The sequence below is a fragment of the Mytilus edulis genome, chromosome 1, assembly GCF_963676685.1.
Source record: "Mytilus edulis chromosome 1, xbMytEdul2.2, whole genome shotgun sequence".
In the NCBI taxonomy this organism is placed as follows: Eukaryota; Metazoa; Mollusca; class Bivalvia; order Mytilida; family Mytilidae; genus Mytilus; species Mytilus edulis.
Window position 1 is genome coordinate 111,485,186 of NC_092344.1, and position 19,535 is coordinate 111,504,720.

Genomic DNA, 19,535 nt, shown 5'->3' on the forward strand with positions numbered 1-19,535 from the left:
TAGACTACCTGCTGGGCTTTTCTTGGGAGTCATAAATCACTGGCCGATGGTCAGATTAGATGCTGGCAAAATTAAAGGTGGACAGCCATGTGTTTTAAATCCATTAATAGGTAGAAATTTAAGTCTTGATTATATAATATTTAGCTGAACAGGTAAATTTACTTGTTTTGTCCTCACAGAATTGAGCGTTTTTTAACTTTTGTTTTGTTTTTTCTGTTATTTTGTCTGTGAGAATAACACGTTCATGACGTTATAGAATATATTTTTTGCTTCTAAGTATTAATATATTATTCATAATTTCTATATTCTTCCCCCTTAGTATGTTAAAGAATTTATTTAATGAAATATATCAAATCTGAAATTTATTCAAATGTTAATAAAAATAGAATTTTAAAATTTTAAAGATGTTCATACATGTAACCATCTTCCTATTATATTGATTAGAACATCTATTGAATAGATAATAAAAAATAATAAAAAAATTTTAATTATTTTTGATAAGAAATCATTTAATAAAAAAAAAATCAAATAATACTTTTTGTTTCTCTTGTTTGTGCAAAAACAAATTGTTATTTTAAAGGATTTAGGTTTTATATCCAATAGAATATGTTTTGAATTGGTACATGTATGTGTGTAATTCATTTCTTTTTTTTTTAATCTTGTGACTTAAATGCAAAATAATCAGCAATTAATGTGGTATTTCTGGAAAGTTTACATTAAACAAACAATCATGCAAAATGCCCAACTGGTTTAAACGTGCGTATAACCAGTACCTTGAATACATAGGGTTGAATGAAAAAAAATACACACAGAAACCACAAACAAATGTTAGTAATTCAATATTTCTGGACATTCCTTTCTTTATTTAAATCTGTTTGCTTAAAATACAAAAAAAGATTCAACTAAATATTCAACAGGGTGCTGAAATAACTACATCAGAAATAACTACATCAGAAATAACTACATCAGAAATAACTACATCAGAAATAACTACATCAGGTGCCCATTTGACTAGGTGCTGAAATAACTACATCAGGTGCCCATTTGACTAGGTGCTGATTTGACAAGATGCTGATTTATTAACCAAGTGCCGATTTGAATAGAATTCACAAATTATTGCATGTATTGGGCCATAATAAATAATAGGTTTGTTTGCCCAAACGCTACCTACCCAGAAAAAAGCTGCCTACTCAAATTCTTTTATTGTCCTGATTTGAAGAAGTTTTTTTTTAATCAGATAGGCATGAAGACTAATAAACATCTGATACTTCAATTTCTTTTTTCTGAAAAAAAAAGAAAATGCCTACCTACCTACCCACTGTCTTAACCTTTGGGTAGGGTTTGGGCAAACCAAAATATTTTTAAGTGTGGCCTTGTGCATGTTTAGGCTGACTCCATACAGGAACGTCTTAGGAAGAAAGATAAGAAGTTAGCAATATCCTTCAACTTTACTTTCCGCTTTATAGATGATGTTCTCTCCTTAGATAATTCTAAGTTTGTAAACTATGTTGAATGCATCTATCCCAATACCCATCAAACTTGAGATAAAGGATACAACAGATACATTTTGTACAGTTAAGTCTGCCTCATATCTTGACTAACATGTAGAAATTGTCAATGAGGGTCGGTTGAAATCAAAACTTGATGAAAAAAGAGATGAATTCATTTCTATTTAGCAACATTCCAGCAGCACCTACATACAGAGTATATACATGTACATGATATATATATCTCCCAATTGATACGATATTCCTGCGCTTGTATTTCCTATCAAGATTTCCTTGATAGAGGGTTGCTGCACACAAGGAAGATATTAAGAGTTCCGAATAGTGATGTTGAAATCATCCCTTCATAAATTTTATGGATGCCATCACGAGTTGGTTGACCGTATTGTAATAACTGTTTAACAGATGATATCTGATATGTTCCTTGTGTCACAACTACAATCCCCTTCCATTTTCACGAATTTGACCTACTGAATTAGACTATTTATAGGGTTTGTAATAACATGAGCAACACAATGGGAGTCACATGTTGAGCAGGATCTGCTTACCCTTCCGGAGCACCTAAGATCACCCAAAATTTTCGTGGGGTTCATGTTGCTTAGTCTTTAGTTTTCTATATTGTACATGTATCTTACATGTATGTACTATTATTTGCCTTCTTGTCTTTTTCTTTGTTAGTCATGGCGTTGTCAGTTTATTTTCAATCCATGAGTTTGACTGTCCCTCTAGTATCTCAATCCTCTTCTTTTATAAACAATGAATATATTGCGGCAGGTCTTTTCACCACCGAACACCCCAAAAGTTTATTACCTTGTCTTTTGTCGTTATAAATGTAACTTAAATATAATATTTAAGTTATTAATTCAACAAATCAGAAGAATAAGAGTCCAAATATCTACAGAAAACAGAAAAGGAGAGTCTATAACACCACACTTTTTGAACGCCGTAGACCATAATTGACACCTCAAATATTTGTTTTCTTCTTTTAACTCTTCTATAAAATAGTTGTACCAATAATAAGAAAAGCGACAAATTTCAAAATCTAACTGGTGAACAGAGATCAAGGATACTTGAACTCATTACTAATTATCAATGTAATCCGGAAAGTGATGAATCCGGAGACATTTTTCCTTATGTTAATTATCGACTTTACATGAAAATGATTCCAATAAATATCTAAAAATTGGTTAAATTATATGTAATTTAATTTATTTCATCGTCTTATTGTATAATATCAAAGTTTTTTTTAGTGGTTGGTGGTTTTTGGGGTGTTTGGTGGTGAAAAGACTCGCCCAATATATTATCAATCAGATCGTTTATTAACCAGTGATTTACATGGTTAGGTTGGAGTTTTGTTCAGTCTGGGCAACTTGTGTCAAGTGCCTATCTAACATGGTCTTAACCTGTTAACCTTGCAAAAATTATAACAGTCAACAGTCACTGTTCAAAAAGACAGCTGGTCACCCATGTTCAATCACAGGGGCTTGTTACAATTGCCGGGTTTACTATCCATACGAACCCCTGTTTTTTTAGGCGTTCGTATGGATAGTAAACCCGGCAATTGTAACAAGCCCCTGTGGTTCAATACCAAAAATATACAGCGGTATCTAATCATTTATGGGGAAATTGTGTATTCTTTCATTTAATAATAATTACACAAAATCAATCCTTTGTTCCTACCTGAAGTCTTTGTAAGAACGTTTATACAAGAAAGACTATTCTTATCATCTTCATTTCCCCGCAATTTTTCCAATTTTAGCACTAAAAATAATAATATCTGTTTCGGATACGGAATGTACACGATAAAACCCGTAAAGACGAAATGGTTTATAAAACAAATAATACACGATGGTCTTGATGTATAGATTCTTCGTACTGATGTTGTTTATCATCTTAACAACGTGTTTTATAGTTCTTTCATTTGTCTTTGTTCTACTATTAATATTACTTTTACTGTTAAATGGTTTCATATGATATCCGTTTCACGTGGCTCGGTACTTATACATCTCGTCAATGTGTTTGTATTGGCTTTCATTTTTTTGTGGTTTGTTTTGTATTTGCGACTTTTTGTATTTCTTTTGTTCTTATAACGTGACTCTGTACTTTAAAAGATCCCGTCAGTATGATATTGTTCTATTATATGTCATTATGATATATTTCTATTATGAATTACAATATACGTTGAACCACAAACGTCAAAATCAATTAATCACGTAGTGGTATTAACTGTTTTTGGATTCTTATAAATTCTATATATAACTTTTTGACTAGTTTAAATCTCGGTCTATTTCTTAAATTTATTCTTACATACTTTTGATTTTTTAACCCTGTATGCTAACATTCCCATGAAAATTTTAAAATTGTTTGTACGCACATTGAACGACAAATTTATGTGACGTATAAAATTTTCTGACGTCAGACACTCAATAAATGTGTTCGTAGATAGTAGATGTTTTTGTGATCTGTTAAATTGTTCCTTTTAAAATTGTTAAACGATGATGACTGATGTACCCATATTTTGACTATTATATTTATTGTGTCTGTTTATTTAACGCATCAATGTAAAAATATCGGAAATTGATGAGACTGTCATTACAAAAGTGAGAGGGTTAGCGCTATAGAACCAGGTTTAATCCACCATTTTCTACATTTGAAAATGCCTGTACCAAGTCAGGAATATGACAGTTCTTGTCCATTCGTTTTTGATGCGTTTTGTTATTTGATTTTGCCATGTGATTATGGACTTTCCCAATTGATCTTCCTCTAAGTTCAGTATTTTTGTGATTTTACTTTATATTTTATTTACGCCATGGCAAGGATTTGTAATATACTATGCAAATTCTTGCTCATGGTAACATTAAAGCCTTTGGAAATTTCATCCAGCTGTTTTACTTATGGTTAGTTGAATTTGATTAGATAACAGCACAAATTTTACAATTTGTTTTTCTTCATATTTTTGAATACTGAGTAACATTTTGATAACTTGTAAATTTTGTTATTGATGAAAACAAGGCAGTGGCGGATCCAGGGGGGGGGGGGGGTTCCGGGGGTGCGCACCCCCTTTATTTTTGCCGATCAATGCATTTGTATCGGGACATATGTTTTGCACCCCCCTTTGCCCTGGGTGCCAAGGGTTAGCACCCCCCCCCTTTCGAAAATTCCTGCATCCGCCCCTGCAAGGCATTGTATGATAACAATTCCTTGATGAAAACAATTCTTATCTTATTATTATTATATTGATGAAAAACTGAGAAACGTAAGAAACTAATGAAAATTCAGGAAAAAACTTTCCATGAACGAAGTTGAAGTGTAAAAATATATAGCTCTGCTCAATCACGATTGAAGACTACACATATGTTGAAATAAAAATGTCTTATTGATATCTTTGTCTTTGGGTTGCTGTCTCGTTGTCCGTGTATACGGCACATCTTTTGTGCATATATAAATTAACTTTAACATCGCCCGCATAATGTTCAATGGCGGCCGGATCCAGAACTTTTTGTAAGGGCGGGCCCGCGCTGACTGATCTAAAGGGGGGGCTTCAGTCATGCTTCAGTGATTCCCTATATAATCAACCAAATTTTTCCCACAATAAGCCCCCCCCCCTTGGATCCGCCTATGATTTTCTTAAATGATTAATAAAATAAAACTTTAGTAAATGAATTTTACCACTAAGAAAATATTTGTAGACCCCAAATACAGCGATCACAAGTATGAAATAAGTAAATAACACCAACAAAAACATACAAAGTCATGGAATTTCTGTTTCATAGATGACGCCGAATATATTCCAGCGGTTGTAACTACAATCCCATTCCGTCTTTTCCTCGAATGTGACATACCGAATAAGACTTTTCGTCGGATGCATACTTACACGAGCAACACGATGGATGTCACAGGTGTAACAGGATCTGCTTACCATTTTGGATCACTTCCTGGTTTGGTAGGGATAGTATTGCTCAGTCTTTAGAGTTCTGTATGTTGTGTTTTGTACACTGTTGTTTGTCTTTTCGTCGTTTTTTCTTTGTTTTTGCACTGAAATTGTCAGTTTGTTTTCGACTTATATAAGTTTGAATATGCCTGTTGTAGCTTTCGCCTCTCTCTTATTGTGAAGCCTTTAGTAGCTTGGTGAGTGACAGTAATATGAAGCTTTTGTTATTTATTGGAGCACAGATTATTGCTCTTCATTTAGGTCAAAAGGTTTTGTTTATACTGAATATTCTACAACATTGATACAGTGTCATTTGTTATCTTTTTAAACCAGCACTTTACTCATGTCTGCATAGAGTTCGTTTGAATACACGGACCCTAGTCTCTGATCTTCCACATCCAATGACCTATGGCCACCTATATAAACTGCAAACCAGAATCATTTTAAAATGAATTTCCCATAATTTTTTTTTTTTTTTTTTTATACAAATGTCCATGAATTGAAAGAAAAACAACAATATTATTACTTAGATCCATCAAAATGCTGAGACTCAACATGTCGTCTCTAAAGGGAGAACCTAGTCAGTCTGAATAGACTGGATTTGCTTTACGTTGCAAACTGTAAATATCAATTTCAGAATTTGAAAGTTTATATACATTGTAACTGTATTGCTTTATCGCGAAAGCTTAGTACCATAGTTTGATTACACATTAAAAGATAAAGGGAACAAACGCTCAACAGTTGAAAGCTTAATCTAAACATCATATTTAATTGGTAAAAATATTAATGTCAAATTGATACAACATGTTCATAATTCTGTAATGTAATGTTTAAACATATGATACCGAATTAAGTGTACATGACTGATGTATCCGAACTAAAAGTCATTATGTTCGTTCGAGAACAAATAATTGGTAAGCTACTTGTCATACTAAGATACAAATAAAACAATCTTTGCATCAGTGAGTTGCTCAAAGTTTCAGTACAACATTGCATAAACCAATTTTATGTAAAAATAATTACAATGCCAACTTAATAAAGCCTTTTGAGAGGAAATGTTACCATCGGGGACTGACTATTTAAAGAAAAGAAGATGGGGTACAATTGGCAGAGACGACTCTACAGCAGAAACCAAATGACGAAGAAGTTTGACAGTTTACCAACAGCGGTACTAAAAGAGAGGCGAACAATACCAAAGGGACATTCAAACTAAAAAAATATACTGACAACATTATGGCAAAAAAAAAAGAACAATAGAACAAAAAACAGAAAACAGACAAAGCATACAAAACAAAGAAACTAAAAACTAAGCAAATCGAATCCCACGAAAACTGAGTGTAAAAGACAACATCTAGTTTATCAAAATTTAAAAGACTTAGAGATGATTATTTTTTAACAAATATGTATTTTGAACACCAAATAGGTGTCAAATGTGAAGTGACTGCTACTAAACCCGTTACTGATTGTAGCGATGTTAATCAATAGTGCGTATTTAGTCATGGCACAGTCTGTCTTTCATTTGTAATGGTTTTTGACTGAACAATTGGAATATTCGCCTCTTTTGAAATAAGCTCAAACTGTATCAAAGCTGTTGTATCCAACTGTTGACAAACCCATATATTGTTTTAAAACGTGACATATTAAAATCATTAATGATGTTGTAATTGTACAATGTACAATGTATCATATTTAACGAAAGATGTGGGTGTCTCTCAAATATGTAAATGATTATAACAAATGCAAAATATTACTGAGTGGTGATTTAAATTGATCTGGGTAATTGAGATTTAATTGAAAAACATTGAAGATTACTTTGTAGGAACTACTTGTAAATGAAAAATAAGAGAACGTGAATTAGTTAACTCACAATACTGAAAAACAATGGTTGGCATGATAAATTTTAGAAGCAATGTTTCACGATAACTAAACATCCAAATTTTCAAAGTATAGTCAAGTTGTGAATGCATTAAATAACTCACAAAATGAAACGTTTGGGACATTGGTCCCGCTACCCAAGCAAGTCAACTGCAGAGTCATCAGACGTCAGACCAATCTTTGAATATAAATCAGAACAAATAAGTTGTCTGTATACTTTGAAGTAAATGGAAAAAAAATATTATTCTTTTTAATTGTCGTGAGCTAGAATGTCTTTAATATTGCTCTGTTTTGCATGATAAATGATATAACTAACTATCCAAGTCGTCAGACTGCAGCAAAACATTTTGCGGATCGTATAACCTTCGTCTAAACTCGTTTTCCAGTTTTGGAAGAAATTCAAATTTGGTAGATGTCCTTGCCCCAGTGATCTTATCAATATAAGTACCAATCATCTCAGTTCCTCCTCTCTCTAGTTCAACTCTACCATGAGAAATTGGTGGCCATAATCCACCAGGTGGCGGTACATGTATAACTGCATGCAATGTTGTTCCTTGGTCTGTAACGTACATTGGATTTTGGGTTTCGGAAATGTATATTTCTACTTTGCCATCTTCTTTTCTTTTTTCTTGTGTGATTTCATCTACATAATTATAGGTTAAAGATATACTTCGTCTCTCTCCAATATCAACTTGTTCGTCAATGGTGTAACACTTATGAAAAATATCGTCACACATTTCTTCCTCATTGTCAATAAATAATTTTGTGGGATCATGGACGTCGTGTTGAAACGGAGCTGTGACAGCTACCCCGTACGTATAATTACAAGTACGCGATGAAACTATTCTTGGATTATGACCGTAAAGTACTGCCCCTTGAAGAACAGCCTGTCCTCCCTGTTGCGGAATGAATACTTCTTTGTCAGGGAATGCTTCTTTTATTCGAACACGTATTATTTCTGACTCAGAAAATCCCCCAACCATCATAATGGTTGAGACTCCAGAACACTGTGGATCTTTTAAAACATTTGTTATTTCCTTAACTATACATTTGATCGATTCAGCAAAAAAGCTAAGAAATATTTTTTCTGTGATAATTAACTTGTCTCTTTTTATGCTCAAATCTTCTTTCATGCTACCGTCTTGTACTAAACCTGAAAAACTGCAGCCGGTTGTTTCGGAAAGAATATCACACAATGTAACTGGTAATCTTACAACGACATTTTTACCTACAAATGTTTTCTTTTTGGTTTCAAAGTTTTTCATCATATCTGTATAATCATAGATATGGTTTTCTTTAAATTGACGAAGGACTTCTCCACCACATATTTTCGTGAGCAGTCGTCTGTATTCTTGGTTAATAAATTCACCGCCATACGGCCCACCACAAGCCCTATGTATAATAGCAAGACCGCCATTTTCTTCCACTTTTTGGGCTGATATGTCAATTGTTCCACCTACAATTTAGATAAGTTTTTTTTATAAGGAATGCATTACAGTGAAGAATAGGAGGAATAAAGAAGCCCCAGCAAACTAGCAAAGGAAAATTCTGTTACTTCCACTTTTCTGATGAACTTTTACATTCAACCTAGCAAAATTGAAAACATTTAAGTGTCTTATAGTAATAAAATTGAGAATGGAAATGGGGAATGTGTCAAAGAAACAACAACTCGACCATATAACAGACAACAGCAGAAGGTCACCAATAGGTCTTCAATGCAGTGAGAAATTCCCGCACCCGGAGGCGTCCGGCTTCAGCTGGCCCCTAAATACATATATATATATATATATATATATACTGCAGCTGTGCTATTTGAGCAGTCAAATTGTATTGACTGTATATTTATATGTGATATACAGTCACTGACCGTATATCACCTTGTTTATGACGTTGACAATGCTTTTCCGTACAGTTTTATTTATGACGTCAATAAAACATACAGGTTCGCGGCAATTTTACGTTGTCCGCTCACAATTAAAGAATGACGGTTTTTACCCTAAATACTTCATTTTGAACAGTTATAAAGAGTTGTAGTATTATATAAAGAATAACCATACATTGTCTCGAAATATCAATCTGTTATTTGTACTCGGCTCGAAACAGATAGAAATGCTCGGCACAGCCTCGCGTTCTACCTGTTTCTAAGCCTTGTACAAATAACATTGATATTTCGAGACAATGTATGGTTATTCTATATTTATTTTAAAAAAATGCATTTAACAACCTGTAAAATGTCAATATTTTAACTAGCTAATTGTCAATAATAGACATGAAAGGACATATTTTCCCTTGGTCGACATTAATCATACGTTTGCTACCGATTGGAGGGGGGAAAACCCAATTAGTTGAAAAAATTGAGGTGCATGTTGAAAATATCAATTATTTAAAAATGTCGAATGAACATACATTCCTGTGTAAGTGTAATAACATTTTCCCGTCTTATCTTAATCTATTTAAAGTTGATTACAAAAAGCACAAACCTCCACCATCTACAACTATAAATTTTTTCCCAGGGTCAAAGTTCTTCAATGAAATTGTGTTATCATCACCAGCTATTCTTTCTAGAGGCAAACTTTTTGCATAAATAGAAGCAGCTTCTGGTTCATAAACCAATGAAAATTTCTCTAAATGAATACCTGCCTAGAATAGAAAATAAAAAGTACAAAAAGAATCTTTTAAAATAATTTCAACTGATTTTTCTTGATAATAAAAATAAATATCGTTCGTCATAATTTGAAATTCTTGTCACCGTCGATATACAGTATAAAAGATGTGAAACAAGTGGAGCAGGATTGACCACGTAGCCTTCTGAGCATTTCAGTTCATTCTAGATCTTTTTGGAATTGAATTAATTTTATCTAGTGTTAGTTTTCTGTACCATCTTCCGTGAACTTTTTTTAGTTTTGTTATTTCAATAGTTTTATCATGTTCACACGATACGGACATAATTATCAGGAGTGTGCTTCTTACACAAAATAAGATCTATCCGAGAAGGGAGGAAGAAATCGAAACAACATATTCTTTTACATTCACCACACAATGTGTCAGTGGTTCATGTTTTTGCGGTTTTTGATGTTTGGATACCAGTAAAGTCGTATGATCTGTCAGAGAAGCTTATACATCGTGTTCTTTCCCCCGATTATGCCATTTTAATTGACTAAAAAATATTGATTTGAATGACAGATGATGAATAGATGGCGGAGGACGCCTTCACTGTTGTGTTCCTTTCCGAGGTCATGCGATTCCTTCTGTTGTTTGTTTGGTACCTTGGTTTGTCTCTTCTTCATCGATTTACATGATTTGAAAATCGTCAGAATAAATGCAAAATGTATATATTATATTCAGGCCTCCAATAATATATTCACCTGTTACCTATTACCTTAAGCCCCAGTCCCACTAGACCACGATAGCACCACGCTCACCGTGATCTAAAATAAATTTAGATCGTGGTGAGGTCGCGATATGAGCGGCATGAAAATGTAAATTTTCGTTGCTTTCACGATGCTACTACGTCCTCTCTACGCTTCTACAAAGATCCCGCTACGATTATACCACGTTCTCACCGCGCTTATTCTGCGACCTCACTACGCTTATCAAGATCTTTCTACGCTCTTCACGTTCTCGCTACGACCATACCACGAGTTATCCGATTGCAACACGATCTTACTGCGATTATTACACGTTCTTACTACGATTATACTACGTTCATAGCGCGATCTTACTACGTTCTCAGTAATAACGTCAACATCGTGTTCCATATCAATACAGTTCAATTCCTTCTATTTCTGACTAAATCGTAGATTTCTCGGAAACAATACAGTCATGCCACCAAAATCTACCAGAACACTTGGGCATGGTGGTAGGAGTTGATGTAGAGGCAGAGGGAACAAAGTAACGAATCCTGATCAAGCAGAGATGTCGGACCGACCAATTCACCCTAAATTACAACCTATTGCTGGTCCATGAAGCTCAATGACGATATTTTAGTGAACGATAACAGAGATGACATAGATGTATCAATATATATAGGAAGATGTGGTATGAGTGCCAATGAGACAACTCTCCATCCAAGTAACAATTTATAAAAGTAAACCATTATAGGCCAAGGTACGGCCTTCAACACGGAGCCTTGGCTCACATCAATCAGCACGTTATAAAGGACCCAAAATATTACTAGTGTTAAACCATTTAAACGGGAAAACCAACGGTTTAATCTATATAAAAACGAGAAGCATGGTTGAGCCGTTAGAGCAAATGGATAATTACATTCAAACAAACAAAATCTAGGGAGCTTTTTTTTATATATTTTATGTGAAAATGACAATGAGAATGATGGTCGTTTGTGAACGTAGTCAGGTCGTAAGAAGCGCGTGATGAGGACGGCAAGGGCGTGCTAGAATCGTACTATGGTGGTGAACAACGTGGTATAGTCGTAGTGGAAGCGTAGTTGGGTCGCAGTGAGAACGTGATGGTCGTAGTGAGGTCGTGATAACGTCGCTGTGCGATCGTAGGGCAGTCTCTTCGAATAGAATCACGCTCTCGCTACGATTGTACAGCGACCTTTGCGATCTTTCTACGATCTTAGTGCACTCTCACTACGCTTCTACTACGATCTGATTTCGCCACGACCGCACGACGATTGTTTTGAACATGTTCAAAGTTGGCCACGCTCTTTACGATCTTGAAGACATCACCACGACCGTGATACGACCTTACTTCGATCTACACGATCGCACTACGATCATCAAAATTTGCATTTTTTTCACAGATCGTAGTGCAATCGTGGCCTAGTGGGACTAGGGTATTATCTGTACGTTCCGCATTTGACAGGCGCACCACCAAACGGTGTATTTAGGATTTTGCTATATACACGGGTCATAATCAAAGGGTACGTTCCGCATTTGACAGGCGCACCACCAAACGGTGTATTTAGGATTTTGCTATATACACGGGTCATAATCAAAGGGCCGACACTACTAAATTCAATCTTTGTCAAATTTTTCCCTATATAATTGTAGTTTTATTCAGCAATCAGCAATACTTTCTATGATAACTAATATGGGACAATGATGTTTTTAAAAAATACTCCATTCCTGGATAGCCAGGACCTTTTGTTTTCCAAATAATTTTTTTTACCAATAATTGACAAGTTCCAGGTCGACGGGTTCAAACAGAAAGATTTGAGAGCAGAGAAAACTGTGTATCTTATAATCGACATGACTTTATCAGATGACAATACCAATTACTAAAATAAGACTTAGGCATAGTTGTATACTTTTATTCAGTGACGAACCAGCGATATCACGGGTGTGTACCACGTTAAATTTAAGTATTAAAAGCGTAAATTCATGATTTTATATCAAACATGTATTATTGACTGAAGCACGTTATTATTTTCCCTCTGTGAGCCTCTGACAGTTTTTACATAGATAAATTCAGCCGTATAAGAAAAGCAAAATGAGAATGTTAAATTTGATGTATGCCTTTTTGTGCTACTTTGTTACATTTGTTGTCTATGTAGTGATATTAAGATGATAACACAATATTGACTGTTGTACCCCTATTTTTGACATTTTTACTCTTTGAGTATGTTTGTTTTGTTCATGCATCGTTGACAATGTAATGGAATTTGATGCGACTGTCATACAAGTGAGAGGTTTAGCTAGCTATAAAACCAGGTTCAATCCACCATTTTCTACATTAGAAAATGCCTGTACCAAGTCAGGAATATGACAGTTGTTATCCATTCGTTTGATGTGTTTGGACTTGTGATTTTGCCTTTTGATTTTTGATTTTCCTTTTTGAATTTTCCTCGGAGTTCAGTATTTTTGTGTTTTTACTTTTTGATAGCTTTTGACTACTTCACATAGTTACCAGTGTTATGATGGCGTTTTTGAGGTTCCAATTGGGGATAAAAACGTCGTATATACCCGGCAGTTTCCTGAATATATACTGACATCTCTGTGTTTTTATCCAATCACAAACCTCGACACATTTGTAATCCGTAATATATATGGGCGTTTTTCAATAAAAACGTACTTTCTTGTCCCAGCCACTTTAAAAACAATGTGTTTGATCTTTGCAAGTAATTTTTTGTGCAGTCAGTACATTGAATTAGATATAACATTTTTAAGCAAAGAAGCAGTTTATTTTTTAGAGGGATTGATAAGATATTGATTCCTGAATGGTCCAAAACAACCAAAATGGCATGTCCCTAGACCGCCTGTTCAACATTCATACTCTCAAATATCGTAAAAAATGTAGAAATAAATATTAATTTTACCTAATATATTAAGTTCTTTAATAATTCAAAGGTATATTTAGACCCAACATATTTTAATAAACAGCTTTTAACATAGGATTTTTTATTTTAGAAGGTGTGTCCCTAACACAATGTCCACTACGAAACGAAGTCATTAAAACTTGCTTATAAACAGTTTTATAAAATCAATGTAATTTTTTGTTTGCAAGAGATATAAACATTAGGGTCTTACAAAAGAAGTGATGCTTTTATAACGGCAATTAAACTGTTGGTAAAAAAAATTGAGCATATCAAATGGACCAGAGTGATACCGTATTTTTGTAAATGTCCACTACGAAACAGGTCAAATCTCCTTCAGTAACTGGTTTTAAAATTATGAAAAAAATATCAGTGTACAGCTTAATAACGCTTTGATGAATACAGTCAGTCTTGTTACTATTGCAATATTGGGGTTATGAGAAAAAAATAAAACATGTGAATACGTCCCCTACGAAACGGTCCCCTACGAAACAAGTTTGGGAGAAAAACGTTTCGTAGTGGACACTACCACTACCATGCAGTCTTTTTTACTCTTTTTTCAATTATATTCGTGCAAAGCAAATAACAAAGGTTAGTTTCATGTAATTTTTATTATGTTTTATTAACATAGAATAGGATTGTCAATTTGATGTCAACTACGAAACTTTTTGTCCACTACGAAACGGTTTTGTCAACTACGAAACGCATTAAAATGTCCACTACGTAACATGAGTTGTACGTTCATATGTGAAGTACTGTCTAATCTTTATCGATAAAAAATGGTTCTCCAATTCAGAAAAAAAATGAGATTTTTCTATTATATAAAGTAAACAAACTGGAATGTCTATAGGAAACATTTAAAATTGCAAAAATATGTGTGTTTAGAAGCAGTTTCGTAGGGGACAAAAGTCCCCTACGAAACAGTACACAAATTATGAAAATAATATAATTTTTAAAGAGTATTTAAGATTGCACTTTTTGTTTACAAACAAGTCTATAATAGAGGTATTCAAAATAACTCTTGAAAATAAATTTTAGACTAGTTGATTTTCCATTTTTTTTTAGGTCTGAAAGGAACGTTTTTATTGAAAAACGCCCATATACACCTGCTTTCATCTTTTAAAAAGTTAAATATCATGTTTTGGTTTAAAGTTGCGTGTTCTACATACCTTTTGGGCTGACTGTTTCATGAATTGTTTGCATGCATCATCCCATATAGCTGGAACAGTGATTACCCAAGTAATGTATTCCTCTGGTACCCCAGTATTTCTGTGTTCAAGCTGGTCAATCACGTGCTTCCTCAAGTAACCAATGGTATAAGACAAAACTAATTTGCCTGAAATCTTTTTCCCGGTAATGTCTTTCATAAGTATGTCCTGTCGCACATCCTGTGTAAGAAATATGTACGACGGACAATTAATAATGGTGCTACAGTTTTGTTTGCCACAGTTAGGTTATAAAAATTATGTGTGAAGGGATAACTATTCCAATAAAACACATCTACTTTTCAAGTTTTAAAAGTTTTCACTTGTTTGGTTTTCCAACAACGTTTGCAGACATATTGTAAAATAAAGGCTAAAAGGTTAGGTTATCTAGAAAGGAACCGTGATTAATGTCGTGTCCTTTTTATAGCCGACTATACGGTAAGGGCTTTTCTCATTGCTAAGGGCTATACGGATACTTATAATTGCTTGCATCCACTTAATTGCAACTTTCGCGGATAATTGTCTCATTGGCAATCTGCCACAATATTTCCACATCTCCTTATTTTAATTAAACAGAGAGAAAAATATCAAAAGACATTTGAAAACTAACACGGTCTTCAAAAATTATATGTGCCTATATTTTAAATTGTCAAGCTCTAACATGTCTAAAACATCCCATGATTAAATAAGTTGTGTATAAAAAAAACTAGAGGCTCTAAAGAGCCTGTGTCGCTCACCTTGGTCTATGTGCATATAAACCAAAGGACACAAATGGATCATGACAAAATTGTATTTTGGTGATGGTGATGTGTTTGAAGTTCTTACTTTACTGAACGTTCTTGTTTCTTACAATTATATCTATAATGAACTTTGCCCATTAGTAACAGGGAAAATTATTTGGTAAAAATTTACATAAATTTACCAAATTAATGAAAATTGTTAAAAATTGACTATAAAGGGCAATAACTCCTTAAGGAGTCAATTGACTATTTAGGTCATGTTGACTTATTTGTAGATCTTAATTTGATGAACATTATTGCTGTTAACAGTTTATCTCTATCTATATTAGTATTCAAGATAATAACAAAAAACGGCAAAATTTCTTTAAAAAATACCAATTGGGGAACAGCAACCCAACAACCGGTTGTCCAATTCATCTAAAAATTTCAGCGCAGATAGATATTCACTTGATTAACAATTTAACTCCTTGTCAGATTTGCTCTAAATGCTTTGGTTTCAGAGTTATAAGCCAAAATCTACATTTTACCCCTGTTCTATTTTTAGCCGTGGCGGCCATCTTGGTTGGATGGCCTGGTCATCGGACACATTTTTCAAACTAGATACCCCAAAGATGACGTTGGCCAAGTTTGGATTAATTTGGCCCAGTAGTTTCAGAGGAGAAGATTTTTGTAAAAGATTATTTAGATTTACAAAAAAATGGTTCAAAATTGACTATAAAGGGCAATTACTCCTAAAGGGGTCAACTCACTATTTCAGTCATGCTGACTTAATTGTAAATCTAACTTTGCTGAACATTATTGCTGTTTACAGTTTATCTCTATCTATAATAATATTCAAGATAATAACCAAAAACAGCAAAATTTCCTCAAAATTACCAATTCTGGGGCAGCAACCCAACAACGGGTTGACCGATTCATCTGAAAATTTCATTGCAGATAGATCTTGACCTGATAAACATTTTTACCCCAATGACAGATTTCCTCTAAATTCTTTGGTTTTTGAGTTATAAGCCAAAAACTGCATTTTACCCCTATGTTCTATTTTTAGACGTGGCGGCCATCTTGGTTGGTTGGCCAGGTCACGCCACACATTTTTAAATTGGATACCCCAATGATGATTGTGGCGAAGTTTGGTTCAATTTGGCCCGGTAGTTTCAGAGGAGAAGATTTTTGTAAAAGCTAACGACGACGGACGACGACATCGACGACGACGGACGACGCCGGACGCCGGGAATTGACACATAAGGTCGAAAAATAGGGATACAGCAATTGTGTATCATTCGCATCATATGTTGAATAAAGCATTACAAACTGTGCAACAAATTATTGGCAACTTAGTTTTTTTTTTTTGCTTAAATGCCACTTGATCATCAAAACTGCGAATTACCACAGTCTTTTATGAGTCAACATTTGATTGAGACAAGAAATATGCATAAAACAGATATAAGAAGATGTTGTATTGGTGCCACCTCTCCCTCCAATAGTTGTTAATAGCTTGCCATTCATTAGTTACATTAACAGTCGAATGCCAAGGTACTCTTTGTCCACAAATTGATGTTTAGACCGGTGTTGCTCTTTGTCCTAAAGCAACACAGACCAAGAGCTCACATCTCACAACATGATCAGAACGGCCCAATTAAAAACGTAACAGTCGATTACAAAGACATTGTCATTGTTATAGTTGATTACTAAATGTTACTAACAAGTACAACCCACCTGACCGTTCTCTACAGCTTTATATAGCTGCATTTTGAATCCATGAAGAAAAAACCATTCTCTCTCCAGTTCTTTTTCGCACAAGTCTTTATACTTCTCTTCAGCCTCATCTCCAAAGGAATCAAACGTTTGATCTGGTTTTATCAGGATACTTGACGGAGTTTTATAAGCAGATCCTGTCCAAGAATATGTAGAAATATTCAAAGGATCGTTCTTGTATTCGTGTCTGAATGAAAATGCATATCCTGATCCAGAAGTCCCGAAATCTATCCCAACCACTAATACTGTATTGTCGACTTCCATTACTTGTTGTGAATAATTTAATAATTTAATATCGATTTACATTAAAATATGTCATGTCGGTCGTATAAAATTTAGGGGACAAGTTATTCAGTGTATAATTGAATGTTTTAAGGTTTAAATTTATAATGAAAGTTAACAAGGAATAAGCTTTTGTCGATTTATTTTCTGAAAATGAATTTAAACATCTTCTTTTCTGCTGAGGCCGCCGACTCGTTATGCACTATTAACAAAACACAATGTTCTATTTTTTGCTGCAGAGTTACATTGATATTTTTAATTGAAATTATCGATTTAAATGTCATCTGCTTTAGCAAAATTCCAATTTGAATCCTTTCGTGACAATCACAATTAGCAAATATAATTTCGACATATTACATTATATCTGTACACTACCTTCTTCTTGAGTATACTGTACTATAAGTAAACACACACTCAGGTCGAATGTGAAATATGTCAAATAAACTTATATAATTTAAAATAAAATCTTCTAGTGATAAGATAGCTGAACTAGTACTCACTCCGATGCTGACCATCAATTCACAACCATCACTTGATAAGATACCAGTAAATTCCCTTTTCCTCAAATGTGACTTACGGAATAAGACTTATTACTGGGTTAGTATTAACATGAGTAACATGGGTGCCACATGTCGAGCAAGATCTGCTTATTCCTCTGAAGTACCTGATATCAATCCTCGTTTTCTATGTTATGTTTTTTGTACTTTTGTTTGTCTGTTGGATTTTTTTAGCCATGGTATTATCAGTTTATTTTATGAGTTTTATGCCTCGTTCACACGGACATTTAATTCGAATTGAATTCGAATCGAATGCGAATCGAATTCGCAAATCTTCTCAGCATAATGTCCCTTTTAAATCTTTCGCGCCCCTTTTAGTAATACGGCTTAAAATGCAATGCTAAATTATGTTACATCAACACTGAACATATCATAGAATGGATTTCAATTAGAATGATATCTCATTTGTACTGGCACTATATATCTATATTACTGAAGCGATAAGATTTTGTTTTCCCTTCTTCTTTACCGTTTGTAATAGCTCATAAGAGAACTTGGCACTCACACCACATCTTCCTATATCTATTGCACGGGTCCCTTATTTTGATACAAGCACGGTCTCGTAAGAATGGCATGTTTAACCGTTATGAATTTAAACAAAAACAATCATGTCCTCTTCATCAATTCTTTATACACAAAATTTGCAATGTCAAAAATACAAATATCATATAAAGTATTCAGCCTAGTCACATGAGTTATGAAATATAAACAGAAGAAAAATAAATGCACATACAATTCATCTATCACACGAGATCACACATCATTTAACGTAACTTTACAATTTTTTAGCAAATGTTTTGAAGTTTTAACCTACTTTTATTTGTATGGTTTCAATATCTCCTAAATTTTACCATACTCATTTTATATAGATTTTATTGTTTATCAGTAAATTTAATAGTTTTATATGCATTTTTTTCCAAAATCTGTTTGTTTTATGATTTTATAACATGGGCTTTCATATTTTATTGTTAATACTTAAATATGTTAATGTATATATGTTTTAAAGCGCTTCGGGTTATTTTAATATTATAAATAGTTATCAAAGGTACCAGGATTATAATTTAGTACGCCAGACGCGCGTTTCGTCTACATAAGACTCATCAGTGACGCTCATATCAAAATAGTTATAAAGCCAAACAAGTTCAAAGTTGAAGAGCATTGAGGATCCACAATTAATGCGCTGTTATAAATACTGTATAATAATGATAAATAATAATTCACTTTGTGGCATATCATATCAAACTTTGGGGTACTCTTCATTATTCATTGAAAAAAAAGCAATCTGAATCACCAAACCAGAAGACACATACAGAGATCCAAACTGATTCTTTAACATAAGTCTGTCGTCCATACAATTTTATTTACTAAAATAACAAACTCCAATTTAAATGCAAAACTCAGAAGT

The 19,535-nt window shown here is 33.8% G+C and overlaps 2 protein-coding genes across 2 annotated transcripts in view; both read right to left on the reverse strand.

Moving 5' to 3' along the window:
• LOC139518446 (uncharacterized) overlaps positions 1–3,289 on the reverse strand; it is a 41,718-nt gene extending 38,429 nt beyond the window's left edge. Inside the window, exon 1 of the mRNA XM_071309987.1 lies at positions 3,186–3,289. The gene's annotated coding sequence lies outside the window, so the exon portion shown is untranslated. The remainder of the gene's footprint in view (positions 1–3,185) is intronic.
• A 2,896-nt stretch (positions 3,290–6,185) lies between these two features.
• Positions 6,186–17,610, reverse strand: LOC139499688 (heat shock 70 kDa protein 12A-like). The gene is made up of 4 exons (XM_071288434.1): positions 17,253–17,610; positions 14,761–14,979; positions 9,792–9,951; positions 6,186–8,767 (listed from the first exon to the last, which is right to left on the reverse strand). The coding sequence occupies exons 1-4, from the start codon at positions 17,553–17,555 to the stop codon at positions 7,623–7,625; spliced, it is 1,827 nt and encodes a 608-aa protein (XP_071144535.1). The 5' UTR covers positions 17,556–17,610; the 3' UTR covers positions 6,186–7,622.
• Between the last annotated feature and the right edge of the window lie 1,925 nt (positions 17,611–19,535).

Coding starts and splice junctions, on each gene's coding strand:
- LOC139499688 (XM_071288434.1), bottom strand. CDS start 17,555: ATGGAAGTCGACAATACAGTATTAGTGGTTGGGATAGATTTCGGGACT. Junction 14,980..17,252: donor AAGCTGTAGAGAACGGTCAG/GTGGGTTGTACT, acceptor TTTCTTACACAG/GATGTGCGACAGGACATACT. Junction 9,952..14,760: donor TGAAACAGTCAGCCCAAAAG/GTATGTAGAACA, acceptor TTTCTATTCTAG/GCAGGTATTCATTTAGAGAA.